This window comes from Hippoglossus hippoglossus, chromosome 19 (assembly GCF_009819705.1).
Source record: "Hippoglossus hippoglossus isolate fHipHip1 chromosome 19, fHipHip1.pri, whole genome shotgun sequence".
In the NCBI taxonomy this organism is placed as follows: Eukaryota; Metazoa; Chordata; class Actinopteri; order Pleuronectiformes; family Pleuronectidae; genus Hippoglossus; species Hippoglossus hippoglossus.
The window spans coordinates 2,443,801-2,456,001 of NC_047169.1; the positions used below are offsets into that span (position 1 = coordinate 2,443,801).

A 12,201-nucleotide genomic window follows, 5' to 3' on the forward strand; every position below is an offset into this window, starting at 1 on the left:
CAGGACGTGCTTCATAACTACTATTAATTATATAGATGTGATTTCCTCTGCACTTGTATAACTTCGATGTTTACGTCCTCACATTAATGTTTCTTTTCACACTTCGTCTAAAGGACGTTGTGAAGTAGCTGCACAATTAAAAGTTTCACCGCTGACCAAACAAACTGCAAAACTGCCAACAGCCGTTTAATTTAACGTCTGCGTCAGCGAGTCGTCTTGAGAAAAGTCACACTCGGCCCGAGCGGGAACGCCGGCGTCAAACTGGCGTTTGTAGTTTCCCCTTTGTTGGTGCATCAGTGCGTCGCCTACATAAGGTCACGGTCAGACTGCGGCACAGTTTCTTATCGCGCCGACATGAAGAGGTAAGAGTTAAACGTGTGCATTTATTTGTATCTGCTGATATGTTCGGAAAAAGATATTTGAAATGTAAAGATTTTGTTTTTCTTTCAGTTCACACGTGTCCTTGTTCTGAACTGCTTATCACACACGAGCTGGTGATTACATAGAAATAAAGGTACATTTACTTCTGTTACATCATCTCAGTGCCACATGAATTACTGGTATTTGTTAAATGTAGCAAACAATTAAAAAATCCATCATAACTGTCGTTTTAAATAAGAACAGTCATACAATTGTCTACACTAAGTAAGATTTTTGAAAAATGATAAACACAAATGCACATAATCCTAATTGTTGAGAGTAATAAATAAAAATGTAATTTTGTTGTATCCTAGAAATAATATTTTACATTATTTTACACAACTTACACAACTTTTAAGTTCATTACTGTTGTTTTAATATAAATTCACTGAATTCCCAGAACAAACATAACTGAGTTAACGATCCAGATGAATTAAATCCATTCATTATTCATGATTCCTTTATATTCTCATTTTACTTTACTAGTTCATAGATAATACATGTAGATATTATGTATGTGTTTTCTTATACCAACAAAAACACAAACTTTTTGCTGAAATAATTCAAACCTCATGTCAAACAATTGTTGTAGATAAAATAATAATAATAAAATCAGAAGGTATCTGGACATAAATGCATTGTTTCTTTAAGAAGACAATTAAACACAGACGTGTCATTTGAAAGAGAAAGCGTGTAATTGTCGTCTCACATTGTGTAACTGTTGTCGTCCCCAGATGGTTGTGTTGGCCGTGGCTGTGTTTGTAACCTTGTCGTCTTGTGCACTCGGCTGCTCGGGGAACATGAATCCTGTGAGTGTGAGCTTTGTTCCCTGACGCTGCAGAAGCTAAACGGCAGATGCAACATAACAATTCATCCATTATGCAACAAAACCTCCTGGTTTGGTGCAGACACACAACTGAGCCGAGCTTTAGCTTGAGAAAGAGAATAGAACATTTCGCCGTGTTAACACCGATCAACTCAACTTTTCCGTGACACTTTTTATTATTTTCCAGTCTGAGCTTCAGAGCTTGAAGATTCAACCTGCTGCTGTTTTCAAGGTGAAATGATGATTTTTTTTTATTATTGTTTGTTGAGGCAAAGCAAAGACATCTGACGGCAGCGTCCTGGACGTGTGATGGACTTTATCCATTGTTTTCTGACAGTTTTGTTTTTTAATTTATTGGAAATGTTCAAAACAATAACGGTAAAACCGGTATTCATACAATGAAAAGACTGTGAAGGGAAAACAGGAACAACGTTATCACACATCTCACAATATGTGAAGATCAGAGACGCTGCTCAAATAAACTAGAAGAAATAAAAAATTAAAAGAAACAAAACTAATAAATGAAATATACATTTTAAATAATAATGTTATCTCACTAATTTATGGTTTGAACATAGTTTCAAACTCTTCTCTGCACTGACTGGGTCTCACTTTTAAGATATTTATACTAAAATGTAACAGAACTAACCATTAAAATCCATCTTTTGCAACGTTGCCTCTGTTTTGAACCTGAGTGGAAACATCTGAATCACTTCTAATCAACCTCATTTATTATTAATTTGATGTTTTTGACGTGTGAATCTGTGGTTAAACGACTGTTTCCTGTGCTGTTCACTGCAGCAGATGAAGAATCCACAGTGTGAACAAACCACACTTCAGCAGCAGCAGGACGCTCTGACGCAGGTGATCAATCTAATCTGTAATCTAATCTATAATCTGTAATCTGTAATCTATAATCTAATCTATAATCTTCCCTCCACATGTATCTGTTCTGTGCATGAACTCCTAATTGTGTCTTTAATTTCATCCACAGGTGAACATGAAGAGCCTGAAGCAAAAGACTCAGAGCGACTTCGGTCAGTCAATAAAATAACAACATTATTGAAGTGAATATACAGAATTTATTTATTCCTCCTTCTCTTTTTAATCTCTCTCAATTAAAATGTCATCTGCAGGAACAACCCTTCTTACTTATGGCACAAGTGATGAGGAGGAATACGACCTGCGTGTCTCTGAGGAAGACTCCAGGAGAAAGAGCGACCCCTGCTTCCACTACACCGTCCTGGACGATGCCTGGCGCGCCACCAACTCCACATCCAAGTTGAGGATGTGCGACCGCAACGTCAAATGGAAAGGTCACTCTATCTCCTGTACAAATACATTTTCTTGAGCCATAAAGACACAGATTCTGATCACTTTTGTTTTTCATCACAGGCTGGTACCGCCTCTTCTACAAGGGTAAGAGTATCCAGATGCCCGAGCGTTGCGTCCCTGTGAACAAATGCAGCACCCACGCCCCGCTGTGGCTGACAGGGCCTCACCCGAAGAGGAGGGCCGGCATCGTCACCCGCCAGGTCTGCGGCCACTGGAAGAAGAACTGCTGCGCTTTCAAATCCTCCCCCATCCAGGTCAAGAAGTGTCTCGGCAACTACTACGTGTACAAGTTCACCAAGCCGGTGTCCTGTGATCTGGCTTACTGTGCGGGTACGTGACACCAGCGCGTTAGTGGAACGAAATCTGGTTATTGAGTCGTCCTGACCACAGGGGTCCTCAAGTTGTGAATGTCTGACAATTCAATTCATCCACACGTTTATCAAGGTGAACTGACCATCTCTTGCACCGTCACTCTTCTCCAGCCTCTGGATTAAACCCAAACTTCTTCCTGTTTGTTTACAGACAATCTCCCCGATAATCTTATGTCCCTGAATTACATATTAATATTAATATTAAGAGATTCGACTGAACAAATCTGAACCCTTGGATCTTAAAGCTTCTGTCACAGCTTGTCGTTTTGCAGGTGCTTTTTTCCACAGTGGGTTTCTGACGTGTGAACGATGTTGTGCGTCTGTTCTCAGATGTCAACACACTGGTGTGTTCGCGCTGCAGAAGAAACCAGTCCTGTGTGAGCCGAGATAAGATCAACTGGAAGTGTAAGACAAAGAAAGGTGAGTTACTGTCTGTTTTTAAAACCACAACATCCAAACAATGATCTCATTTCAAAGGAATACTTTAACATTTTTAAAGAAGTGTGGGATTATTTACCTGCTTGCAGAGAGTTAGATGAGATATTGTTTTCTATTCAGTTCAATATTTAGCGCGAGTCAGAGATGGGGTTTTACATTCAAGTTTATGCAAACTTTATAAACTATTTGTAACTTTGTGTATGTTTGTGCTATAATAACTATCATAATCATTATCATAATAATGAAGCTATAAATGAATGTGTCTGTGGCTTCAGTACTAACAGATCTGCTCTCAGCAACAACAACAAAAAGACACATTTACCAAAGTTATCATTATATTTAATTTTATGTTTTTTGGTTTCCAGTAGAAATAGAAGCATCCCAAACTAGAATGTCACCCAGTAGCAGGTTTTGGTTAAGTCCCTTAAATCCATTGAAGCTCCACCAAACTCCACACACTCACAGACATCAGTCCCTTTAACATGTCTGATCTGTTTCATTAAGTTTCATGAATTATTCTCTGAGAAAATGTTATAGAAAGTGAACAAAAACACAAAAAACTGATTCTTTTCGTGGGGAAACTCCCAGTTTTTGTGTTTTTGTAAAATCCTGCTGACAAACAAACACACATAAAACCAAGAAACACACAAAGTGCTCAGGTGGAAACAGGAGATAATGAGATCTCTCCATGTTTCAGTGATCAGAAGACAGGTCCACTTCTTCGCGTCCTTCCCGGGTCAACTCAGCGGCAAAGTGAACCGGATCAAGTACAGCAAGGTGCTGGTGAACGAGGGCCGGGCCTTCAGCAGCCGCACCGGGGTGTTCAGGGCTCCGGTCAGTGGGGTCTACCAGTTCTTCTTCTCCACTCAAACCGCCAACGCCGGCCAGAAGACGGACCTGTGGCTCGTGGTCAACGGCTACTGGGTGGCCGTGTCCCACACGCTGGTCACCCGGCCCTCGTCCGTGGGCAGCTTGGCCACGTACATGACCTTCCTCCGCCAGGGGGCCAGTGTGTACGTCACACACAACTGCGGGAAGTCGTGGGCCAACGCTGCCTCCATGACCATCACGTTCGGAGGCTCGATGCTTCTACAGAAAAAATGATGTGTTGACAGAGGTTTTAAATTGTGTAGTCTTCTGATGTTTCCTTGTGTGTGAAGAGGAAAGGGGATTTGTGTTTCAGTAAATATACAGAAAGTGTAGAAGTTTACACTCTCTCACTTTCTATTTCTCTTACATGCAATTTAATTTGAGCTTTTTTTGTGTCAGAGCTAAATCCTGAAGTAAACGTGTGTCTAATTTAATGCTTGAATATACATTTTTAAATAAAATAAAACACGAATAAAAGAGTTTGTTGTTCATATTTATTAAATAATATTAGGCAATGTGCATTTACTAAAACATTTCAACTATATTTCTGATGTTCTCTCTGCAGTAAAGTGATTAAAATATCAACTGCAAGTGTCCAAACATTATGCAGCTAATCTAAATGTTTTATCTCAGGGCGGTTAAATACACAATCTAACTATGTTACAAATCATTTAAATTTCATCTGCAATTATTACGAAAGAATATTTAAAAAGAAAACAACTCGGGAATATGGACACAAGTTGCATGAATTAGAAAAGCAGATATAACAGAAAAGCTAAAGATGAATACTGTGTATTATTGAAGGCTGTAGGTGTAGAGGTGTACAGTTTATAACATAAGGTCCTTTAATTATAGTTATATGATCATCATTGTTAATTTGGACTCTATACCCACTTTTAAATTTGATAATATATGTAATCTAGTTATTCATTATTGGCTATATTTCTATTTTTCTTACCTACTCTCCTTTAGATTGTGGTATTAAATACTCCAGTGTTGATTATTATTAATAAATTGTTAAACTGTTTTATCATTATTCTGATCTTTCTAAGTGTTGTCCACTAGGTGGCGCTCTGACACTGGAGTAAACCTGCAGGTGTGTTGTTGATGTTCTGAGTTTAAACACATCCACACTTCACCCAGCTCGAACTTCTCCTAGCAACAGATTAAAGTCAGATTTATTAACATCTGCAACATCTGGACTTTTTTATTTTTAAATTTTATTATTTATTTTTCCTTTTATGGTCCCAGATGACATCAGGGACGTTTTCATGTTTGTCCTGTGTTTCCTGTGACTGATTGAAAACGTGTGAACAGGGAACCAGGGGCTGATCACAGGGCTCAGCTCGGATGCAGATGTTTGATTGACACTCGGGGTTTGTTGGTTTGTTGGAGAGGCACCTCTGCACGGAGCCCGGGGGGGGGCGGGCACTGCACGGGGAGGCCGCCCTCCCATTGGCTGACTCCACAGGAGACCAAACTCCAGGAAAACGCAGCTGCGGGCGCACGATGGAGCGGGACGCGTTTCTGGCGTGAAGACGGAAACTGCGCGTGGACATGAGGAGTTCCTCTGATCCTCTGCTGCGTCTGGAACAACATCTGAACTTCTGAGGGGAGAGGAACCAGCTCGTAGACACATGTTGTTGTTGTTTTATCACAACCGCTGAATTAAACATGAGTGAAAGGACCATTTGACTTTTTTACGCACGGATGGAAACGCGCACGGCGGTGCTCGCTGCTCGGTGAAGCCGCCGGTGTCCCTCTCTTCTGTCGGCACTTCAAAGCAAACGGTGAATTACATCACTGCTCTTTGATCTTTCCTCGGTCTTCCCTCGAGCGCCAGTGAGAGTCCAGGTGGAAACATGGCCGAGCACGAGAGCCTGGAGTTCGGGAAAGCGGATTTCGTGCTGCTGGACAACGTGTCCATGGAGGAGTTCATGGCCAACCTCAAACTCAGGTGAGTCCAGCAGGTGAAGGAGGTGAAGCAGCTCCGAGGAGACAGGGAGCGACCTCACTGCAGCGTGTCAGCCGGAAATGTGCTTCTAAAAGCGGCCTGGGTGTCAACAGGTGCCTGGAGCTCACAGCCAGAGAGTCAGAGAACCAGAGAGTCAGAGAGCCAGAGAACCAGAGAACCAGAGAGTCAGAGAGTCAGAGAGACAGAGAACCAGAGAACCAGAGAGTCAGAGAGTCAGAGAGCCAGAGAACCAGAGAGACAGAGAACCAGAGAGTCAGAGAACCAGAGAACCAGAGAGTCAGAGAGTCAGAGAACCAGAGAGTCAGAGAGTCAGAGAGTCAGAGAGCCAGAGAGTCAGAGAGTCAGAGAACCAGAGAACCAGAGAGACAGAGAACCAGAGAACCAGAGAACCAGATAACCAGAGAGTCAGAGAACCAGAGAGCCAGAGAGTCAGAGAGACAGAGAACCAGAGAGACAGAGAGTCAGAGAACCAGAGAGTTAGAGAGACAGAGAGACACAGAACCACAGAACCACAGAACCAGAGAGCCAGAGAACCAGAGAGACAGAGAGTTAGAGAACCAGAGAGTTAGAGAGACAGAGAACCACAGAACCAGAGAGCCAGAGAGTCAGAGAACCAGAGAGTTAGAGAGACAGAGAACCACAGAACCAGAGAGCCAGAGAGTCAGAGAACCAGAGAGTTAGAGAGACAGAGAGACAGAGAACCACAGAACCAGAGAGACAGAGAGACAGAGAGACAGAGAACCACAGAACCAGAGAGTCAGAGAGTCAGAGAGTCAGAGAGTCAGAGAACCAGAGAGTCAGAGAACCAGAGAGTCAGAGAGACAGAGAACCAGAGAACCAGAGAGTCAGAGAACCAGAGAACCAGAGAGCAGCCTCTTCAAGTGTCCATGAGCTGAAGTACTGAAGAGTGTTCAGGCCAAAACTAAGATACAAGATACAAAACAGTATCTGTAATCACTTTCATCAGTGTACTATTACAACGAGAGTCCTACACACAGAGATATGATATTTATACATTGTGCAAACACAGTGAGGAGATATTGATTAACCTTGAGTTGTTAAATGTTTTGCTCTTTATCAAGACTTTAAACAAAGACTCTCAACCGTCTAAAAACAAGAAATAATGAGACATTTATCGTGATAATTATCAATTCCGACTGATGTAAAAAATTTGAAATTGATACAGATCTTGACCAAGTGTCCCAGCTCTTCAGACATAAAACAATCAAAGCAGGACATTTGTTTTCCATTTCGAAAAAAGGTCTTAAAGTTCTCAAAGGATTCAAACCTGACACCGAATCTGCCTTTTTACAGAAAGATCTCCACCAACATTTAGGAAATGTTTAAACATTCTTTATGATTAACACTTTACTTGTTTTTGAAACGATAACAACCACAATGAGCAGCTGTAAAATCACAGAGAAAAGAAAGGACAAATATGGGAAAGATGCAGGATGAGCTTTGTGGCTAAAAATGGTATCAAATTAAAAATGATCATCTCAGTTTATATCGGTAATTATTACGATAAAATCTCATTAAGTTTAAAGACAGATTTCTTTCTGATGAAGAATGAATGAAAAAGACTTTTATTAGACTTTAAATCATTTTATTAACCTGAGCTGGGTCAATATCTCCTCACTGTATTTGCACAGTTTATCAGCATCACATAGATAAACTGGACTTCTGTTATATAACTATATGGCAGTAATTATTGATATGGTTTTATGGCCCAGCCCTGACATCTGTGTGACATCTTCATTGACCTAGTGGACTTTATTCATATCGTAGTATTTCAACTTTGTCCTCTAAACGCAGAATGAAACTAATCTTCCTCCTCTGGTGTTTCTCTTACGTCTGACTCTCACTCTCCAGATGTTGTGACCTCACCTGAGTTTGGACTTTGTCTCCCATGTGTGAAGCCTTGTGTCTAACACACAAGGTTTCACACGGCAGACACAATGAGCCATTTGTATGCAAAGTTTTTCTGAGTCACAGTGTGTGTGGCCTTTAAATAGCTGGTTGGGCTATAGTTGGTTCCTCCTGGTGCCGCCTTCTCTCGATCAAACCTGTATTTCTCTGTGAAATATGCCCGAGGTGGAGGAGACTCCACCCGGGCCGCGCTGCCGGAGCAGATCCTCGTGGACCCGGTTACTATCAGCTGTGTTGTCAGTGGCTCGGTGTCAAAGCATGATGTCAAAGCATTCTCTGTGAATGAAGAGCGCAGCGTGGGGGAGCGTTACGTTTCACATGGGCCCAGAATCAGCTCCCCCCCCCCCCCCCCACCTCCTCTGCCATCTGTGATGAAAGTGGAAGCTGATCCCTGACGGCAGTTTTGCAGCAGTTACCCCTGCAGGACGTGGCGGCTGTACACGGTTTAGTTCAGGTGTCAGATCATCGGTGCAGGTTTCTACAGGAGACGACTGCAGATAATTGAGTGTTCACGTGATTGAAATACCTGATAGCTTCCTCTTTAATGGCTCGTTAACGACAGAACATGCAACAATTCTTACAACCTATGTCGTATGTTTTGTTGACTTGTGTTGTCACATTATCCAAAATGTTTCCAGCAACTTTCAAACCCAGAGAGAAATCCCCAATTCATTTTGGTTCGCCTGTTATCTGCGTCATATCCGCTTTATTCAAACGTTGCGTGAATAAAACTACGTTACCTCACATGAACATGTTTTGCAGGTTTTTCACGTCGGGTAGATTTTCATCGGCTTGAAGACAACAACTCCCATGATCCCACGCTGCTTTATGACATCATCAAGCTAGTTGTATTGTTATTGTTTTGATTGAGGGACCCCTAGTGGCCGAAGTTATATAGTAAACGTTTAACAGCATAATGACATATCAGTTATGTTGTCGTCGTAAAAAAGGACAGATTTAAGGACATGTGGACCAATCTGGATTTTTTGGGGGCAAACCTCATATTATGTAGTAAAACATTTCTGATATCAGCTGATTAAATGAACTTTTAAAAATGTTTTTATGATTTCTCAGTCATTCCTGTTGCAGTGGTTGATGCATTACATTTCCAAACCCTGTCCCTGCTCACTGGTTTACGCCGTCTGGCAGCATAATGACTTGTAGAATAAATATTTTGAGGATTTTAAAAATGCTGGTTGGACGTTTTTTCTCCTGCTGCCTCGTTTCCCTTCTAAGGCGAAGCAGAGCGAGCTGCGGAGCGATCTCATCGTGGCTGCGCCTCCTGTTTCTGCCCTCGGGCTGGTGATGTAGTGTTTGTACTCCGGGGCTCGTTAAGCCGGCGTAATGGTGATTTCACTCACTTTATGTTTCCATCTTCTTAATTGTGAGGATTTGCTGCTTTTCTTTGGCTCATATGAGACTAAGCTGAGCCCTTTTTCTTTCATGTTTCAAAGACCAAACCATTAATCAATTTACTGAGAGAATTAGACCCATTTTATTGTTTGTGTGCAGAGATTCTTTATAAACAGTGTATGGGGCAGAGTGAAGTTAGAAAACTCTGCGTTCATCCTACCTGGTTTCTCTGCACTGGAGATTTTATAGTCAATGATTTTCTTGAAATGAAACTGAACTTTCTTTACCACTGTTCACGTGTGTGGCTTTTAAGTTTCAGAGTCTGTTAAGCAACCAGCAGATAATGAGTTAGTTGGAGCCTAGTGTATAAACTTGAGCTGGAATAATAGGAAAGGACAAAGTGCCACGTGTACAAGTCACAGTGTTATTGTATTTGTACATTTTTCAATGTGTGAACAGTAGCTTTAGTAGTCGAGCCGACCTGAGAGTGACCAGACAGCATCAGGCCTCATCCTCCACGACTCGGTTTCTTTTCCTCCAGCTCGACGTCTCGCTCTGCAGATGGCGTGCACAGATTGTTATTTGTAAAGGGTGTGACCAGCGAGGGCCGCTTCCTTTTGGCTGCTCGAGGGTGCGTGCGTGCATACATGCGTGTGTGTGTGAGTGTGTTTTCCTTGAATGGGAGTTACCCGGTTGACGGAGGGATGCAGACAGCTCGAGGAATCCAAACGTCCTGGTTCAGTTAAACAATCCGCCCGTCGCTCCTGGGTGTGTTTCTCACCGTGTGTGGGACTTGAACCTCACAGTTAAATGTGTCCAATAGTAAAAAAGCCTCAGATCTCGACTCGTTTAACAAATTTATTTATTTGACAGTTTTTTTACGAGCTCCAGAAGTGCAAACAAGGCGTTTCGCATGTGTTTCTGTCAGACTTGCTCTTTGAGAGGTAGACTTTCCTCACGCCTCCAGAACTTGTGAAAACCCCCAAATATTTGTATTTGTAGTGTGTAGGGGGGGGGCTTTGGTGTGGGGCCAACCCTTCACTTAACAACTCCCCCAGTGCCTGACTTTGGCGAGGAACCCACTGAATCTCGCTGCTGTGCGGGGGGATTTCTACTTGTTTTGTTAAATGCCTGCCATGTTGCGCGGGTAATCGAGTTGCCCGGCGGCTGCCCGTGAGGGGTAATTTGGAAAAGATTGCTCGCTTTCCCTCAGCGTGGTCGACCAAGTTTGACATTTACTTTGTTTGACTTGAGGTTGAACTGTGTGTCCTGTTCCAGAGAGCCTCCCCGTCTCTAAATAGAGTCCCGCAGATGCCCGGGCCGTTCTGCAGAGATGTCTGGTGGGATAAAAGTTGAAGGCAAATTCCTGTAGGGTCTTGGGAATGTTGCCTGAATTGACCCGTCAGCAGATAAGACTTCAGGGCCTCAGCCCACTGAGCCTCACGTGTGTTTATGTGGGAGAAACCGTCTTGATATGTGATTAAAGATGACTCATGGCAGGAAAATAAAATGTTTTACAGATGGGGAGAGACTTACGGCGTCAGAATACGTGTTTAGACTTTCTCTATAAAACTCCCCGTCTATAAATTACCATTTAATTGAAGCTGTCATGGATGAAACAAGTCTCGCGTACTGTACAGTTTGGTTCCCCCCCCCCACAAGAGAACGAGAGAGTTAATTCCCCGGTAGTGTCTACTTGAACCTGTCCAAATAGAGGTAAAATAACTAGAGGAGGATTGAACCGTTTGGAGTAAAGCTCCTCTGCACAGCGTCCTGTACGTTTACAGTATGTGTGCCAGCCGGCCACAGCTCGGCTGCTGCTAAATGTTTTCACGAGGCAGCGGTGGTTTTGTCTGTCCTTCAGGAATCCAGGACAAAAACATTCCTGCTAAACTGCTGCGTGTTTCCCAAATAATTATGGAAGGATTTTTAACATTCTTCTCCCAAATGGGCGGCCGATGTTCCAACGGCTGAAAGCACAACACCACAGAAACGGGCTGTTTTTGTGCAGGTGAAGGAAAAATAGGTCAAGAGCAACATGACAGGGGTTTGAGCTTCACGGGATTGGTTGTTTGTTTTAATCTCAGGGGGGGGGGGGGGCACGACGGCCGGAGCTCGTATCACACAGGGAAACACAAACATGAGCAGCATCAGAATGTCCAGCATATCAAGGCCCAACTGTCCCTTATATCCGTAGATGTCAGAAAAACAGACGGCTGGGGCTGAGGTGGGTAGAGCAGTCGTCCTCGACGACGGTTCAATCCCAGTCTTCGTCACTCCGCATGCCAAAGTGTCCTTGGGCAAGATGCTGAACCCAAACATAGCCCCCTCTCATAGAGAAAAGAGCTAATACACTGTAAAACACTTAGAACAGGGGAGAGACGTACATGAACTCCGGAGAATGTCCACAGAATTGCGTCTGGAGTTTGTCTTTCACACATGAACAACGCAGCAGGAGATTCTCCACTCAGACGCGTTCACAACAACACAGAAATCTCCGGAGCGTTCAGGGGAGGGTTGTTGCCGAGGCAGGATGTAGCGTATAAACTCTCTTGACATCTTCCTCCGTGTTTTCTACGTATACGGCAACAACTCTTCATCCTGAGATGTTTGTATTCTCCTTGTTTGTTGCTGTTGTAAACGCGTCTGTTCAGAAAACCTCCCGCTGTGTTTTGCATGTGTGA

The 12,201-nt window shown here is 42.9% G+C and overlaps 2 protein-coding genes across 6 annotated transcripts in view; both read left to right on the top strand.

Annotated features, from left to right (window-relative positions):
• The first annotated feature begins 275 nt into the window (after positions 1-275).
• Positions 276-4,737, top strand: LOC117752410. 4 transcript variants are annotated; one of them, XM_034569664.1, is made up of 10 exons: positions 276-362; positions 451-514; positions 1,155-1,229; positions 1,434-1,478; positions 2,048-2,110; positions 2,241-2,283; positions 2,383-2,562; positions 2,642-2,911; positions 3,283-3,372; positions 4,088-4,737. In XM_034569664.1, exons 3-10 carry the CDS (start codon positions 1,155-1,157, stop codon positions 4,492-4,494), a joined length of 1,173 nt encoding a protein of 390 aa, XP_034425555.1. In that variant the 5' UTR covers positions 276-362; positions 451-514; the 3' UTR covers positions 4,495-4,737. The 4 variants fall into 4 exon arrangements, with proteins under 4 accessions (XP_034425555.1, XP_034425556.1, XP_034425557.1 ...); XM_034569665.1 differs by having other exon boundaries at positions 2,051-2,110; XM_034569666.1 differs by having other exon boundaries at positions 1,446-1,478.
• Positions 4,738-5,753: 1,016 nt separating this feature from the next.
• myo1d (myosin 1D) overlaps positions 5,754-12,201 on the top strand; it is a 68,212-nt gene continuing 61,764 nt past the window's right edge. Inside the window, exon 1 of one of the 2 annotated variants that reach the window (XR_004612077.1) lies at positions 5,754-6,217. Coding sequence is in view for 1 of the 2 variants with exons in the window: in XM_034569660.1 (XP_034425551.1) it covers positions 6,123-6,217 (95 nt within the window). In the remaining variant the exon portion in view is untranslated. The remainder of the gene's footprint in view (positions 6,218-12,201) is intronic. The other variant, XM_034569660.1, reaches the window with a different exon arrangement.